The 14006-nt window shown below is 37.9% G+C and overlaps 1 protein-coding gene across 9 annotated transcripts in view; it reads left to right on the top strand.

Annotated features, from left to right (window-relative positions):
- The window catches only part of FRY (FRY microtubule binding protein), a 241119-nt gene that overhangs the window by 149432 nt on the left and 77681 nt on the right, over positions 1-14006 (top strand). For 8 of the 9 annotated variants that reach the window (XM_027677781.1, XM_027677780.1, XM_027677775.1 and 5 more), the window contains 8 exons: positions 1328-1435; positions 6858-7113; positions 8210-8392; positions 9254-9340; positions 10905-11164; positions 11508-11697; positions 12466-12590; positions 12795-12852. In XM_027677781.1, the coding sequence (XP_027533582.1) occupies positions 1328-1435; positions 6858-7113; positions 8210-8392; positions 9254-9340; positions 10905-11164; positions 11508-11697; positions 12466-12590; positions 12795-12852 (1267 nt within the window). Of the gene's footprint in view, positions 1-1327; positions 1436-6857; positions 7114-8209; positions 8393-9223; positions 9341-10904; positions 11165-11507; positions 11698-12465; positions 12591-12794; positions 12853-14006 lie in introns of all 9 variants that reach the window. The other variant, XM_027677782.1, reaches the window with a different exon arrangement.

The raw sequence follows: 14006 nt of genomic DNA, 5'->3' as shown, positions 1-14006 counted from the left end.
GGTTTTCTCTGTGACTGAACACAGACGTAAGGTATGCAAATGGAATGTCCTCTGTTGGGCGGAGGAATAGAGTAGTGTAGTAGTCAGGGCAATGGACTGGTGTACAGGAAAATGAAGTTCATGTTTTGTTTTGTCACTCTATTTCAGTGTGGTGGTATGGAACTTGCAATGCTTGGTGTCTCTTTTTTCACCCTCATTCTTTTCCAGTTTTATCAGAAGCATATTAAAAGAGGGACAGTCTTTCTCTGCCTGTAAATAGTACGGTCCCTAAATAGTACCTTGCTGGTTTTGATCCCTCCAAAGCATATTACAGACTAATAAGTAATAATATGGTGGGAAAGACTGCACAGTTTGAAATGCTGTTACACTTTGGTAATTTCCTCTATGCTCCATGATCAAATAATAGATCATTGAGATAAAAATGAGCAAATAAAAAAATCCATATTTTGGGGTCTATCTGAAGGACATATTTGATCTGCATACTTACCAAAAAATGTAGGAAACTAGTCAGAAAACAACTGTATCTGTTTTGAAAATAATCAACAGCTGAAACTTGAGCTACTTTTAGAAGACTTGTAGACTTCCAACCTAGTGTTTGGTTCATGCTGAACTTTAGGCTCAATGACTTTCCTCGGCTGTTAGGGAGCAGTTGAGCCATTCCACAGACTAGAACAGTCTTTGGGCAGCTAAAACATGTTTTAGCTGATAAGAGTTGCCAAAGGGCTGCTGTCTGGCAGTGATCAACAGAAACTCTCTGGCCATACCTATCTCTAAATTATGTAGCTTTTTCAGTGTAATAATGTATTGTGATGGTTTTCCATAGGTCTGTGCCCTACTGGGGGCAACTCTCTGGATCTTCAGTCATGTTATTTGAACTTGTTACATATCTGGTATTTGATTTATACAACCAGTGTAATACAGCTGCACTATGATGGAGAACACCCCAACTCTTTCCTCATTGCCTCATCTGAAGCTTTCATCGTATAAATGCTGATCTTGATGGAGGAATCTTCCTACATTATACTGCCATTCTTTATATATCTTCCAGTTCCTCTCAGAAAGAAACAAATGAATCATTAATAATTGATTTTTCAAGTACTGTATAGATACAATGCATGAAAAATATCGAAATCAAAACCATTCATTCAAAGGAAAAATGTATTCTTGTTTCCTTCTTATTTCATTATAGTGTCTAGCTTTCCATCCACATGTTCTTAGTAGGCCTCTGGAATTTCATTATGTCCAGTCCTTTTCTGATAAACTGGAGGTGATTCATTTAACGTAGTTCTTTCTTAAGATTAGTCAAAATTCTGTTTTAATTTTTCAGTGGTGAAAGAAAACCAAAAATCGATCTGTTCAGAACATGTGTTGCTGCTATTCCTCGATTGCTTCCTGATGGAATGTCAAAACTCGAGTTGATTGACTTGCTGGCAAGGTAAGCTGTTCAAGCATTAAGGGGGATGATATAAAAAACCAAGCCACAGAATGTATAAACTGTTTCTTAGACAAAACCATATGCTTATAAAAAGTAAATAGCTCTTAATGAATAAGACATAGGAGTCCTAGCATGTTTTTACATTTTTTGTGTTTATATTATAGACTTCTATTTTTATAAAAGAGTCAGTATGTCATCCAAAACTCTTTTCCATCAGTACATAGGTTACATGATATTCACTGTTCTTCACTGTAGTCACAATTTATTACCTTTTTCTAACCATCACAGCATTCTATTTAAGAAGAGAGAACATCTTTTCTGTTTAGTGGAAAAATATGGAGATACCTGTTTAGTTTTATGATCCCCCGTGTCTCTTTGGTAAAACAGATACCAGATGTGGTATCTTACAAAAAACCTTTTTAAATTATTATTACTATTAGACATAAAGAAAAAGATAAGTTTAAATACGATCTCCTTCCATTTAATTTGTCTAGATAGACTTCAAGGAATAAGGTAGCCTACAACACGACTGCTAAACCAGTTAGGTTTCAGGACATCAAATGAGTGACTTATGGCAAATAATTATGATAACAGGTACTGTCAGTCTGTTAAATTTCAGTTCAAGTATCCAAGTCTCTAATACTTCAGTTCAAGTATCCAAGGTTCCAGCTTGTGTTATTTATGTAAGTGGATTGTGGTATTAAATTGAACCATGAGACCTTTGCAGTATATTGCTCTCAGGTAACTGTGGCAAAGCGATCTTTGCCACCCTGTTCTTGCTTTTCTAACATCTATGAGTGTCATGGTTTGACATCCCACAATCCAATTCCTGATTCTTAGCCCCCCTCCCACATCTCAGCCCCATGTGAGATGGGTTTTCCAGACAAAAACACAAGACTCAATATGGGGGGAAGGGAATTATATTATAAGACTGTACAAATAAATAAATACTATAATACATTACATACAATCTTAACTCTATCTCTACCATGACAATAATATTTACAATGGGCCAAATCTCTTCTCCCTCCAAATAAAAGTCCAGGAGGGAAGAAGAAGAAAATACCTCTTCCAGTCTCTGAGCAGCAGTTCTCTCTAGAGCAGCAGTGTCTCTTCTTCTCTTCCATGCAGCAGAAGCAGTTGCTGGCTCTCTGCCAGCACACACGAGGGAGGTCTCCAAGTCTCTCTCGGCCCCTCGTCTCCAAACAAAGGGTCTTTCCGTGGGCTGCGTTACCCCAGACAAAGGTTACTCCACCACGGTCATATCAACGAAGTGCAAAAGCCTTCGTGACGGTCTGGTATCTTCAGGGGATCCAAGCCCCTTGTCAGAGCTTCTGTGCTCTGCCTCAAGATGGCTGCCAGCTTCTCTAAAGCTGCAGCAAGGGAGGGCCCCCAAGGTCCTCTCTCACACATTTCGTCCTGGCTGAGCTCTCAGGACCACTACATTTAGGGCTTCCAATTAATAGGAGTCCACCCCCTCCATTTTTTGGAGGGATATCAAAGAGAGTTTGGGGGAGTTGTGCAGTTCTTACCCCAACAAACTCTGTAGTACTTCAGTTCTTTCTGCTGCTTTTTTTCTCTCTCAGCTCGCAGAAGTTTTTCTGTCTGTTTTGCTGTATGTTTGTTTTGGTGCTTCTCTTATCTCTTGGCTCTGTGCCACCACTTTTTCTCCATCCACTGCTGCTCTGCCGCTTCTCTTAGTGTCTCCTACTGCTGCTTACCAGAGAGAAACTCCCCCAGCTCTTAGCTACAGGCACTCAGCCCAGTTTAACACTGTTCCGAGTCCCCGTAACCCCCCCTCCTGGTGGCTGGGGTGGGGGGAGGCAAAGCCCCCAGGGGGCCCTGAGCCCCTTCCTCGTGGCGTTCACAACATGGCCACTCTTCTTCTAACAACAAGTACCACTGCTTCTTTTCCGGTCTGGAGATATGTTTATATTTTGCAGGAGCACTGATTGGCTCAAACCCCAAGGGTCACCACCCCCTGGGGGTTACCACTTTCTTAGTTTCAGGGGGAAAACCTGGTTCAAACCACTACAATGAGGAATGGCAGATGTGGGAGCCAGAGGGTTACATGCAAAAGGAGTTTTTTCTGCTCCTTGAACAACCAGCTCCCAGGGATGTGCTAAAACAGTGAAACAATTAATTCTGCTACTAGTAGAGAGTCCAAATGGCCAAACAAGCCAAATCATCAGCCAATGGTAGCTGTGCTGCAGTGCAACTTGATTTCCTTGTGCTTACATTGTTTGGTGTAAATCAGTTGGATGTTGTTTTAAATCATCGCATTATCAAATTATATAAATACCATATTACATAGTTGCATCAATTCTGCTTAAGGGAAATTTAGAAGGACATGTTTTCCTTTAATCCAATATTTTAACTAGTGTTCTATCCTTATTAATGGCCTTAACTGAACTGGTAGAAAGCACATAACTATTCAGGTCACAGCTCTTCAATCTCAGAGAATTGTCCAGTCAGACCTGTTACTTCTCTTAAGAAGGTTTGGAGACTAATGTGGATTTCATTATAAATTAGTGCTCCCCCCTTAAGTCTCACAACTGTCAATATAACACTGGTCTTTATTCTCTCATCAAACTTCATGCAGAAAAGGTCAGTCATGATTCTAAGCATTTCTTGGGCAATTGTCATGCTGGGACAATGCAAGCAGTAAGTTTGCTGAGTTATCTGCCTCTGACTGTGAGAAGAAGTGAGACATCAAGAGAAGCTGAGGAAAGCATCTCTAGAGCAACTTCAGAAGCAATTACGTGCTCAGCCTTTCCCTAACAAGGGGACCTTTGGGAATCTTCTCCTCTTCTACATATACTCATGCTACAGCATCTTTGAGACATTGATACTGTTTTAAATCAGATTGTTATGTATAAGCAAGGGAAACACAATTTTGGTTAAATAAGTAGGTACATAATAGGTTGGAAAGCAATTAAAAATAGTTGATGATTCAGGAGTGGTGTTCACATAATTGAGTAAGGTCTCAGTATTGCTGAGCAGGATCAAAAACTGAACAGATACAAAGAAGCGATGTTCTTATGAAAGGACAAACCTCATTCACATATATAACTAGGAATAAGTCCATAAGATATTTGTAAAAGTTCTTCTGATCTAATCAGTATCAAGGATGCCTGATTTGGAGAAAACAACGTCCAAGCTGGGGCATTGTAGTTGAAGAAGAGACTGACCAGAAAATAAGGGGAAAAAAAGATCAGTGAGTTGAAAAAATTAGATCTGTTTAGCCTGGTACTCCGTGAACTGAAAACTGTCTATAAAAACTTACCTTCAGAGAAGAAAGTAATAAAGTGTTTAAGGAATTAATACTTGGCCTAGTCTTAATGTAAGTCATCAGAATGCTCCAGCACCAGAGCTGTTTCTACATTTTATTTACTGTCACGTTTATTTGAGTCCTGACTGACTACTTCTCCCAGTTACGAAAAAGTAGGCCCAGGAAGTAAGTCTTTGCTGTTCTAGAGAACAATACATTACAATATTGTGTCTTTTCTGGGTCAGAGACTAAATTCAGTACAGGGATAAAAAACTTTGAAGAGGTAAGGTTTCAGTTCCTCTCTGTTTTTCAAAAGAACCTTAGAAGCTGTTCTGCTAGTGGCACTGTGTTGTTGGGATTTAAAAGCTGTTAAATATTTTCTTTTTTTACCCGAAGTAACATCTTCAGGTTAATCAGTTCTTCTATTCACAGTTTGCTTTAAGTTTTTCATCCTTACAACAGATGTGTCTTTTGGCAGTTTCCAGAAGGAGCAGCTAGACTTTCTTCCAGGACAGGTGTATTCAAATTATAAACCATAGAGCAGATGTCAAGTATATACTGTACCTTTTGCTCTTTCACTCCCCTCTGCAACCATTCATTACAAACTGTCAAGTAGGTCTTAAATTTAACTGACTCAAGTGCAAACAAACAAACTTGTACTTGCTTCCTCGTCTGCCTGTCATATAGTGGTAATACATAGATGCATTCTTATGCTCATTTTGAATTTCATCTCATTAGTTAATGCTGTAATTTGGGTTTAGGAGATGTATGTCGTTTGTATCCTCTTTTCTGTTATAACTTTGTGTCATTGTGGAAGTCATTTCAAGGACAACTTAATTGTAGTCTCAAAGGTTTTGCTTGATTGTCTGGTTTTGGCATTCCGAAGAGGAGACAAAAATGGTCCTTTCTTAGCACAACAAAATACTTTGTTTCTAAATTTATATAGAAAGTCACATGGTTATTAAAGCATAACAGTTATTTTTGGAGTCATATTCGCTAGGGGTGAAGTTTCATGGCAGTTGTTTTCATTTCACTTCAATGAAATGTCCCCTGCCTCCAAATTAGGCAGCTATAATGAATCAAATTTTCTATGAACCACATCTCATCATACTCTTCCAACTGAATGGAATTTGGTTCCACTCCATTTGCTATTTTGTTTTTTTCTCCTAGCTTTCTGTCCATTTTGTTATAATGAGTCCTCCTTTTCAACTGTGTAGATCAAATGTAGATAAAATACTTTAAAAATGAGTTCTAACACACTACAGAAAATTACAGTCTCATGGGTAATTAAAACAAAATACATCATAAAGGCAATGAACCAAAAAATGCAGAACATGCTAATCTGAATTTACTTTATTCTGCCAACTACCAACACAGAAGTGATTTTATGATTTCTGCATCAGAAGAAAGTATAAAGAATTCATGTTGGAAGGAACTTCAACATGATGAAAATACAGAAGGAAATAAATTTTTAAAATGGGATCAGAAATGTCACCATCTTTCGGAAGGACTTTGGTGGTGTCCAGTGTGTATTTCTAAAAGCATGGAAAGTCCTGAGGCTGTTTTTTCCCTTGTGCCTATCCTAATTTATTTACAATATGAAGCAGTTTTTTAAATTCAAATACTTCTTTTTAATTCTCTTGAAGATTTACTTTCAGTAAAGATTTGCCTTTGGGCTAAAGATTCATTTTAACTGTTAGGCAGCTGAGATGTTGTGATTCTTTTATTTTTATATTTAAATTTAACAAATAAATACATACATTATGAAATTATATACTAATTTGTAAGCCTTTTGCTATCATAACTAAATAGAAGTTATTTTATAAGTGAGTAAATAAAAAATTTACTTGGTTTGAGGAGACAGCAAAGTTGCCAAAGCATGTACTTTAGAGATACTTTATTTTAGGAGTGGAACACACTTCTTTTGGATTCTTGAATATCTTCAGGCACTGTTATAGCATGAATTACAGTATAAAAACAAGTCAAGGACATTAATTGTGGTCAGTAATAATGAAACTATGATAGCATCATTGGAATTTACATTGTCAGTGGGAATCTTCTATCAGTGTTATGTTACTGAGAACATATACTTCGTGCCATGATAAACACTTCTTAGATTTGTTGTTATCTGACATTTACTTTTACTTACAGGCTGTCTATCCATATGGATGATGAACTTCGACACATTGCACAGAATTCTCTTCAGGGTCTACTTGTTGACTTTGTTGACTGGCGGGAGGATGTACTCTTTGGTTTTACTAATTTTCTGCTACGCGAAGTGAATGATATGCATCATACCCTTCTTGATACTTCACTGAAGTTGCTGCTACAATTGCTTACGCAATGGAAGCTTGTAATACACACTCCAGGAAAAGCTTCTGAACAGGCAAAAACCAGGTCTGGAGAGGTATGAAATCAAGACATCTGTATCCTAACACTTATACTAATTGAAGGCAGAAATTATATTCCTTTATATTGCTGTGGTTTGTGTGTTTTGTATTTACTCACCTGAGAAGAATTTACTATTTAGAAATTTTTTAGATAATTAGTTCACATGTCTTTTGAGGACAGCTACATCCTTGTGTAATACAGCAGATGTTGTTGTTGAGCAACATAAGAGAATGCATGTCCAACTAAAATATGCACATCAACAAAAGCACATAAAGTAAAATATGTGTATGTAGTTACAGCAGAAGGACATTTTCCCAGGACTGAAACAGATTGATAATGCTAGTGGGAATGCTGCAAAGAGGGAAATAGATCATCTTTTTCCATAGCCATTTCATTTGGTTGATTCAGAAACATCAAAGAACCTGATTGTTACAATAGCCTGCTGTCTCCATTTGTTACAAATATTTCTGGGAACTGAACAACTTTTCTCCTGCTCCTCCCATCTGCAGATATTTTCAATATGAGAAATGATTTTTAGTCTTCTTATCTGCTAAACTAATCATATTGTAAATGCATTCCTTTGGGCAAGCATGATGTCTGCTTTGTGTCACAGAGGACCATTAATTAATAGATAATAATAGCAGTGCCAAAAAAATATAGAAAAGATAAATTCTCACATACTTTTCATTAAATACAGTTACACTTTACTGATGGGGTCAGGTTCTAGAAGCCACCCACCTAAGGTGTTGGCTGCTACAGTATCAAACAAGGACTGGAGGGCCTGCTATCTGGAGTAGAAAAAGTGTGAAGTGTTCACAGCCTGACTTATTAATTCACTTTCTAGTGGAAGATGGAAGAAAGTGTGTAGATTAATTGAAAATTAGAGGGAAGTGTTTAGGCAACAGACTTGACTCATGCATTGCTTTTGTGGAACAAGGTAATGTAAAGCAACAAAACTTGGTTGGTTGAGGGCATAGTGTCAATTTCCTAGTCCAGTATTTACGTGGCCTGTGCATTTTGTTTCTTTATATGTCCTAGTTAAATAGAATACTGCTTGGAGACCTGGTTTTCAAACACCACCACTGCATTTTTTCCCTTGCACTGTTCTACAGTTGATACCAAATGGATCCAGCCACAGGATACAGTCTGAAAGAAGTCCCTATTCTAATGTACTGCATGCGGTCGAAGGATTTGCACTGGTTCTACTGTGTAGTTTCCAGGTTGCTACACGTAAACTGGCTGTTTTAATCCTCAGAGAAATCCGCTCTTTATTCCTGGCCCTTGGCCAGGTGGAGGTATGATTTTTTTCATCTGGAACTTTGAATTAAAATTTTCCAAAGATAAATTCAAAACTGCTATTACAATTGCTTTTAACATGATTGCTGCAGTGTAGCAGCTATGCATTTAGTTTATAAAAAAGCATTTGATCTCATCTTACTACTTCTATTTGCCTGAACACTGCAAACCTTTCTGCGTACTCAACAATGTAGCATTAATGACGTATGCCCTGTTTAAGAATTTGAACAGAAACGTGTGCAGCCACTTAACATTTTCTCTTGGCATGATGTGAATGTAAAATACACTGTAAAACCTTTTTTTACTGCATGGATCATTTTTGTATTGTCAGGATTATAAATTTATATTGGAAATTAATCTCATTCCTGTAGCATACCATTTTGTAAAAAACACAGCACAAGACACATTTGACTTTATTCACATACATTTTCATTCTATAGTAAAGACCTCTAAGTCTTTTTTATGGATATAGAAATACGGAGAGTCATGTTGTGTACAGGCAGTCACAGCCCAGTGAGCCATCTAAATGCCTAAGAACACAAATATATGCATTCATGGCAAAGGAATGCTTCAATAAACAGTAAGCTAATTTTTCAGTCTTTTGATACCAGTTATCCAAAGTCATTTGGGATTTTCTGATATGTGCTTTTGTTCTCTAAGCAGTGAGGTATAGCTGCAAATTAACTTCATTTCAAACCACATCCTGGACATGGTTCTGAGATTAATATGGAAAAGAAAAAATATACCTATCATTGCCAGTGAATATTTTTAGCTAGATTCATGTCATAATTTTTAGATGGTTCTGTTTCATGTACCAGAAAAAAAAGAAGCAGTTAACTTGTGTTCTCCGTGTTATGCAGGATGATGACAGACCTATGATTGATGTCATGGATCAGTTGAGTTCTTCTATTCTTGAAAGTTTTATTCATGTGGCTGTTTCAGATTCAGTAAGTACTACTCTATTGTTACTGCTAGTGTTTACATAACAAATATCAGACATGAAATACCAGAATTAAAACTGAGAAATCATACAGCTTTAAGGCTCCAGCCATCTACCCAAGAGCTACAAGGCTCATGTCCCAGACAATCTGTTCCATGAAAATAATGGTACTGTGGATATAGAAGTTACTATGTACAACTAAAAAAAAATATATAATCAAAACTAGCTGGATTCTGGACCTGCATCCAAAAGAACAGTTGAAAAAGTCTTATTGCCAGCACCACCAAATGCTTGAGGCACTTGGAAGTCACTCACTGCTATCATTGTATGAGAAGGGAATAAACTTTAGCTCCCTTGTGTGTTCTTTACCTGCAAACCTGAGCCTAAGCTCTGAAGCAATTCCCAGCTGGGCTGAATCTCTACTTTCTCTCTCTCATGGGCCTCGTGTGTCTAACATGCACTAGAAGTGGCAGAAATTAAGCATTTCGCATGAAAAAATATCAGTAGAAAACTGGAACGTAAGACAACTTTTTTTGCCTGCTCTCTTAGAGATTATCTCTTTGTCTCTCTTTTAGAGAGCAGAAACACTCAATTTGGGGCTCTTTTCAGCCTGATTAAGTTTAAAGCAACAAATGGTCCTTGCCACGTGAGTGCCCTTTTCAGGGTCATGGGTTAGAGCCCCGCATTGGATGCAAAAAAGGACTGTTGGTGGTTTAACCCCAGCCAGCAGCCAGGCTCCATGCAGTCGCTTACTCACTCCCCCAACAACAGAATGAGGGAGAGAATCAGAGGAGTAAAAGCTAGAAAACTGGTGGGTTGCGGTAAAGAGAGTTTAATAGGAAAATCAGAAGCCACGCACACAAGCAAAGCAAAACAAAGAATTAATTCACTGCTTCCCATGGTCAGGCAGGTGTTCAGACATCCCCAGGGAAGCAAGGCCCCATCATGCATAACGGTTACTTGGGAAGACAAATGCCATCACTCCAAACGTCCCCCCGTTCCTTCTACTTCCCCTCACTTTATATACCGAGCATGGTGTCATATGGTCTGGAATATCCCTTTGGACAGATGGGGTCATCTGTCTTGGCTGTGCCTCCTCCCAACCTCCCATGCACACCCAGCTTCCTCACCAGCATGGCAGTAGGGAAAGCAGAAAAGGCCTTGGCTCTGTGTAAGCAATACAATAACAAAAACATCTCTGTATTATCAACGCTGTGTTCAGCACAGATCCAAAACATAGCCCCATACTAGCCACTGTGAAGAAAGTTAACTCTACCCAAACCAAAACCAGCACAGAAGGGGACATTAAACTGGTGGTGAGGTTGGGCCACTCTGCAACTAAAAACAGAAACTGAGCAAGCAAGAGACGTTCTGACTCTGTAATGCATGCATTAGGAAATTCATCTAAAGTAACAGCACCTGAGCTCAGTTGTTGCAATTTCTATAGCAAAGGTTTGAATGTTGTGCTTTCATTCTGCACACTAATAATAAAGTAAAACAAATGTGTTGTGTATGTACCTGGTTTCTGACTAGTTTGGCAAGGAGTGGTAATTTATCTTTTCTCTCTGTAGACAACAATCCCGTTAACGCACAGTGTGGATTTGCAGTGGCTGGTGGAGTGGAATGCTGTGCTAGTAAATAGCCATTATGATGTGAAAAGTCCTTCCCATGTCTGGATATTTGCACAGTCTGTTAAAGACCCTTGGGTTCTCTGCCTCTTCAGTTTTCTTAGGCAGGAGAATCTGCCAAAACATTGTCCTACAGCTCTCAGCTATGCTTGGCCATACGCTTTCACGAGGCTACAACTGATAATGCCTCTTGTGGATCCAAAGTAAGTGGCAGTCTGCATTTAACTTTCGTTTTTATGGGCTGTGTGATTTTAATACAAGGTTTTTTTAGTCTCATGTGTCAGTATCAGTCCACAAGTCCTGCAAGTTGCCACCCAGAGATTAGTGCCACACAGTTTTGAGTTTCATAATTGTAATTTAGAAGGTGGAAAACTCTAGTTTTCTACCTTCACTGATTTCTCCCATGTTTCTCCCATTGATTTCTCATGTTTATTTGAAGCTGGTAGATACATAGCATGTTTTATTCCCTTTTAAAATATTTTAAAATACTGTACAATTAAGACTAGGAAATTATTCTAGTAATTTTAATTTATTTTTAAATTCTAGTATTCCTGTTAATGCAAAGAAAACAAGTACAGCAAGCAGTGGAGACAACTATGTTACTTTGTGGAGAAACTACCTTATTCTCTGTTTTGGAGTAGCAAAGCCCAGTATTATGAGCCCAGGACACTTGCGTGCTTCAACACCAGAGATCATGGCTACCACTCCTGATGGAACGGTGAACTATGATAATAAGGTGATACATCCTGCTTCAAACAAATTATTTATTTAGGAGAATTTTAAACTGCATCTCCATGCAAAATCATATCCTAATGAAAGTGTTTTAGTTAGGGGAATATTTTATTTTGATATATGTAAACTACTTAGCACATAATTAAGAGTTAAAACATCTTTATGACATGATGTATCAATAAATATTTGGCAAAAGCCATGGTATTTTCAAAATATTACTCTTTTTTTTGCATTCTGGGTGATATATATTGAAAATATAGAAGGTCTGGACATGTGTTTGAAGTCAACTTTAGTTTGTCATCCTCTTTCTTTCCTTGTAGAGCAGTCCAATTTGTAAATTTATAACATGAAGCAATAAGGTAGATTTCCCAATGAAAATTGTATTCCTGTTGAACATATGCCTGTCAGAAGGAATAATATATGAAACACAGTTTCAAGTAGTAGCAACTTGAGAAGAGCAGTAGCTCCTCAAATGCAATTACTGGAATATTTTAATGAAGCAACAATTAAGTAAATTACAATAATCTGAACTAAAGCAAAGAGATTTCCCAGATGTATTAATTTGTTAGGCCTTATTGAGATGATTATGAGGAGGCAGACATCCAGTTAGACTGCTGTATTGATATCCATAATAGTAAAATCATTTCAACATGTTTTTAAAATACATATTGATTCTTGGACAATGTATGTTTGTAAAAAAAAATAAAAATTGTATTTACTTATTATTGATATCCCGACAATTAAATGTCAATAATTTCTAAATATATTTTAGGCTATTGGAACTCCATCTGTTGGAGTCTTACTGAAGCAACTAGTTCCTTTGATGAGACTTGAAAGCATAGAAATAACAGAATCACTTGTATTAGGATTTGGAAGAACAAATTCCCTTGTTTTCAGGTACTTCCCCTCTTATCATATTCTCCTCTTATCATATTCTCAATTATTTGTCTCTAATCAAAATGCTTTATTTTTGTTGTAATTTAAACATATTCAAATTTTTATTTGCACTTTAGGTATTTGTTTTTATATATTGAATAAAATATTGAATCTTTTGAAAGTACACTAAATTTTTTTAACAAATATTTATATTTTTTAATTTAGGGAATTAGTAGAAGAACTTCACCCGCTAATGAAAGAAGCCCTAGAAAGAAGGCCAGAGGTTAGTTGCAAAAATGAAATGTACTAGTTTGTTTAAACTGACAAATCCATTTAAAAATTTTAATTCTGTCTGTTTGAAATACAAATATACTCTTTTGTACTAAATAACAAGTTAAGTTCTGTGTGCAACAAGAATTTTATTAATAGTATAATTTAAAATAATTCCATTAAAACCTAGTTAATTTAAATTCTATAAAAAATATACAATGTAGAACTCCATTCTGAGGAAAAATTTCCTGTCAAATATGAAATCTTATGATATGAAACTTAGTTATGTTAGAAATTCACTTTCAGTAACACAGCTGGGCTAAAAGCATATTTTGTAGCAGAGTTGAGATACACTTTTATTTGCAGGGCAGTTTCAACTTCACAGAATCACAGAATGGGTCAAGTTACGAGGGACCACAGTGGTTTATCTGGTCTAACATCCCTGTTCGAGCAGGGCCATCCTAGAGCACATGGCACAGGATTGCATCCAGATGGTTCTTAAAATATCTCTAGTGAAGGAGACTCCCAGCCTCGCTGGGCAACCTGTTCCAGTGTTCGGTCACAGTAAAAAAGTTCTTCCTCATGTTGAGGTGGAACTTCCTGTGCATCAGTTTCTGCCCGTTGCCTCTTGTCCTATTGCTCAGCACCACTGAGGAGAGCCTGGCCCCATCCTCTTGACACCCTCCCTTCAGATACTTATAGACATTGATGATGTGCCCTTCTCAGTTGTCTCTTCTCAAGGCTGAACAGGCACGGCTCCCTCAGCCTTTCATCGTAAGAGAGGTGCTCCACTCCCTTAATCATTTGTTGCTTTCTGCTGAACCCACTCCAGGAGCTCCATGTCTCTCTTGTACTGAGGGGTCCAGAACTGGACACAGCACTCCAGATGTGGCCTCACTAGGGCTGAGTAGAGGGGCAAGATCAACTCCCTCGACCTTCTGGCAATGCTTTTCCATCCTAATGCAACCCAGGATACCATTTGCCTTCTTGACCACAAGAAAACAGTGCTGACTCATGGACCGCTTCTTGTCCACCAGGACCCCCAAGTCCTTCTCCACAGAGCTGCCTTCCAGCAGGTCAGCTCCCAGCCTGTGCTGACTGGTGCATGGGGTTGTTCCTCCCCAGGTGCAGGACCTTGCATTTGCCTTTGTTGAATTACAGGCAGTT

Source organism: Neopelma chrysocephalum, unplaced genomic scaffold, assembly GCF_003984885.1.
Source record: "Neopelma chrysocephalum unplaced genomic scaffold, ASM398488v2 Primary Assembly neopelma1_43, whole genome shotgun sequence".
NCBI classification, from domain to species: Eukaryota; Metazoa; Chordata; class Aves; order Passeriformes; family Pipridae; genus Neopelma; species Neopelma chrysocephalum.
Note: the sequence above shows the minus strand (reverse complement) of the source record. Positions and strands in the feature narration are given on the sequence as shown.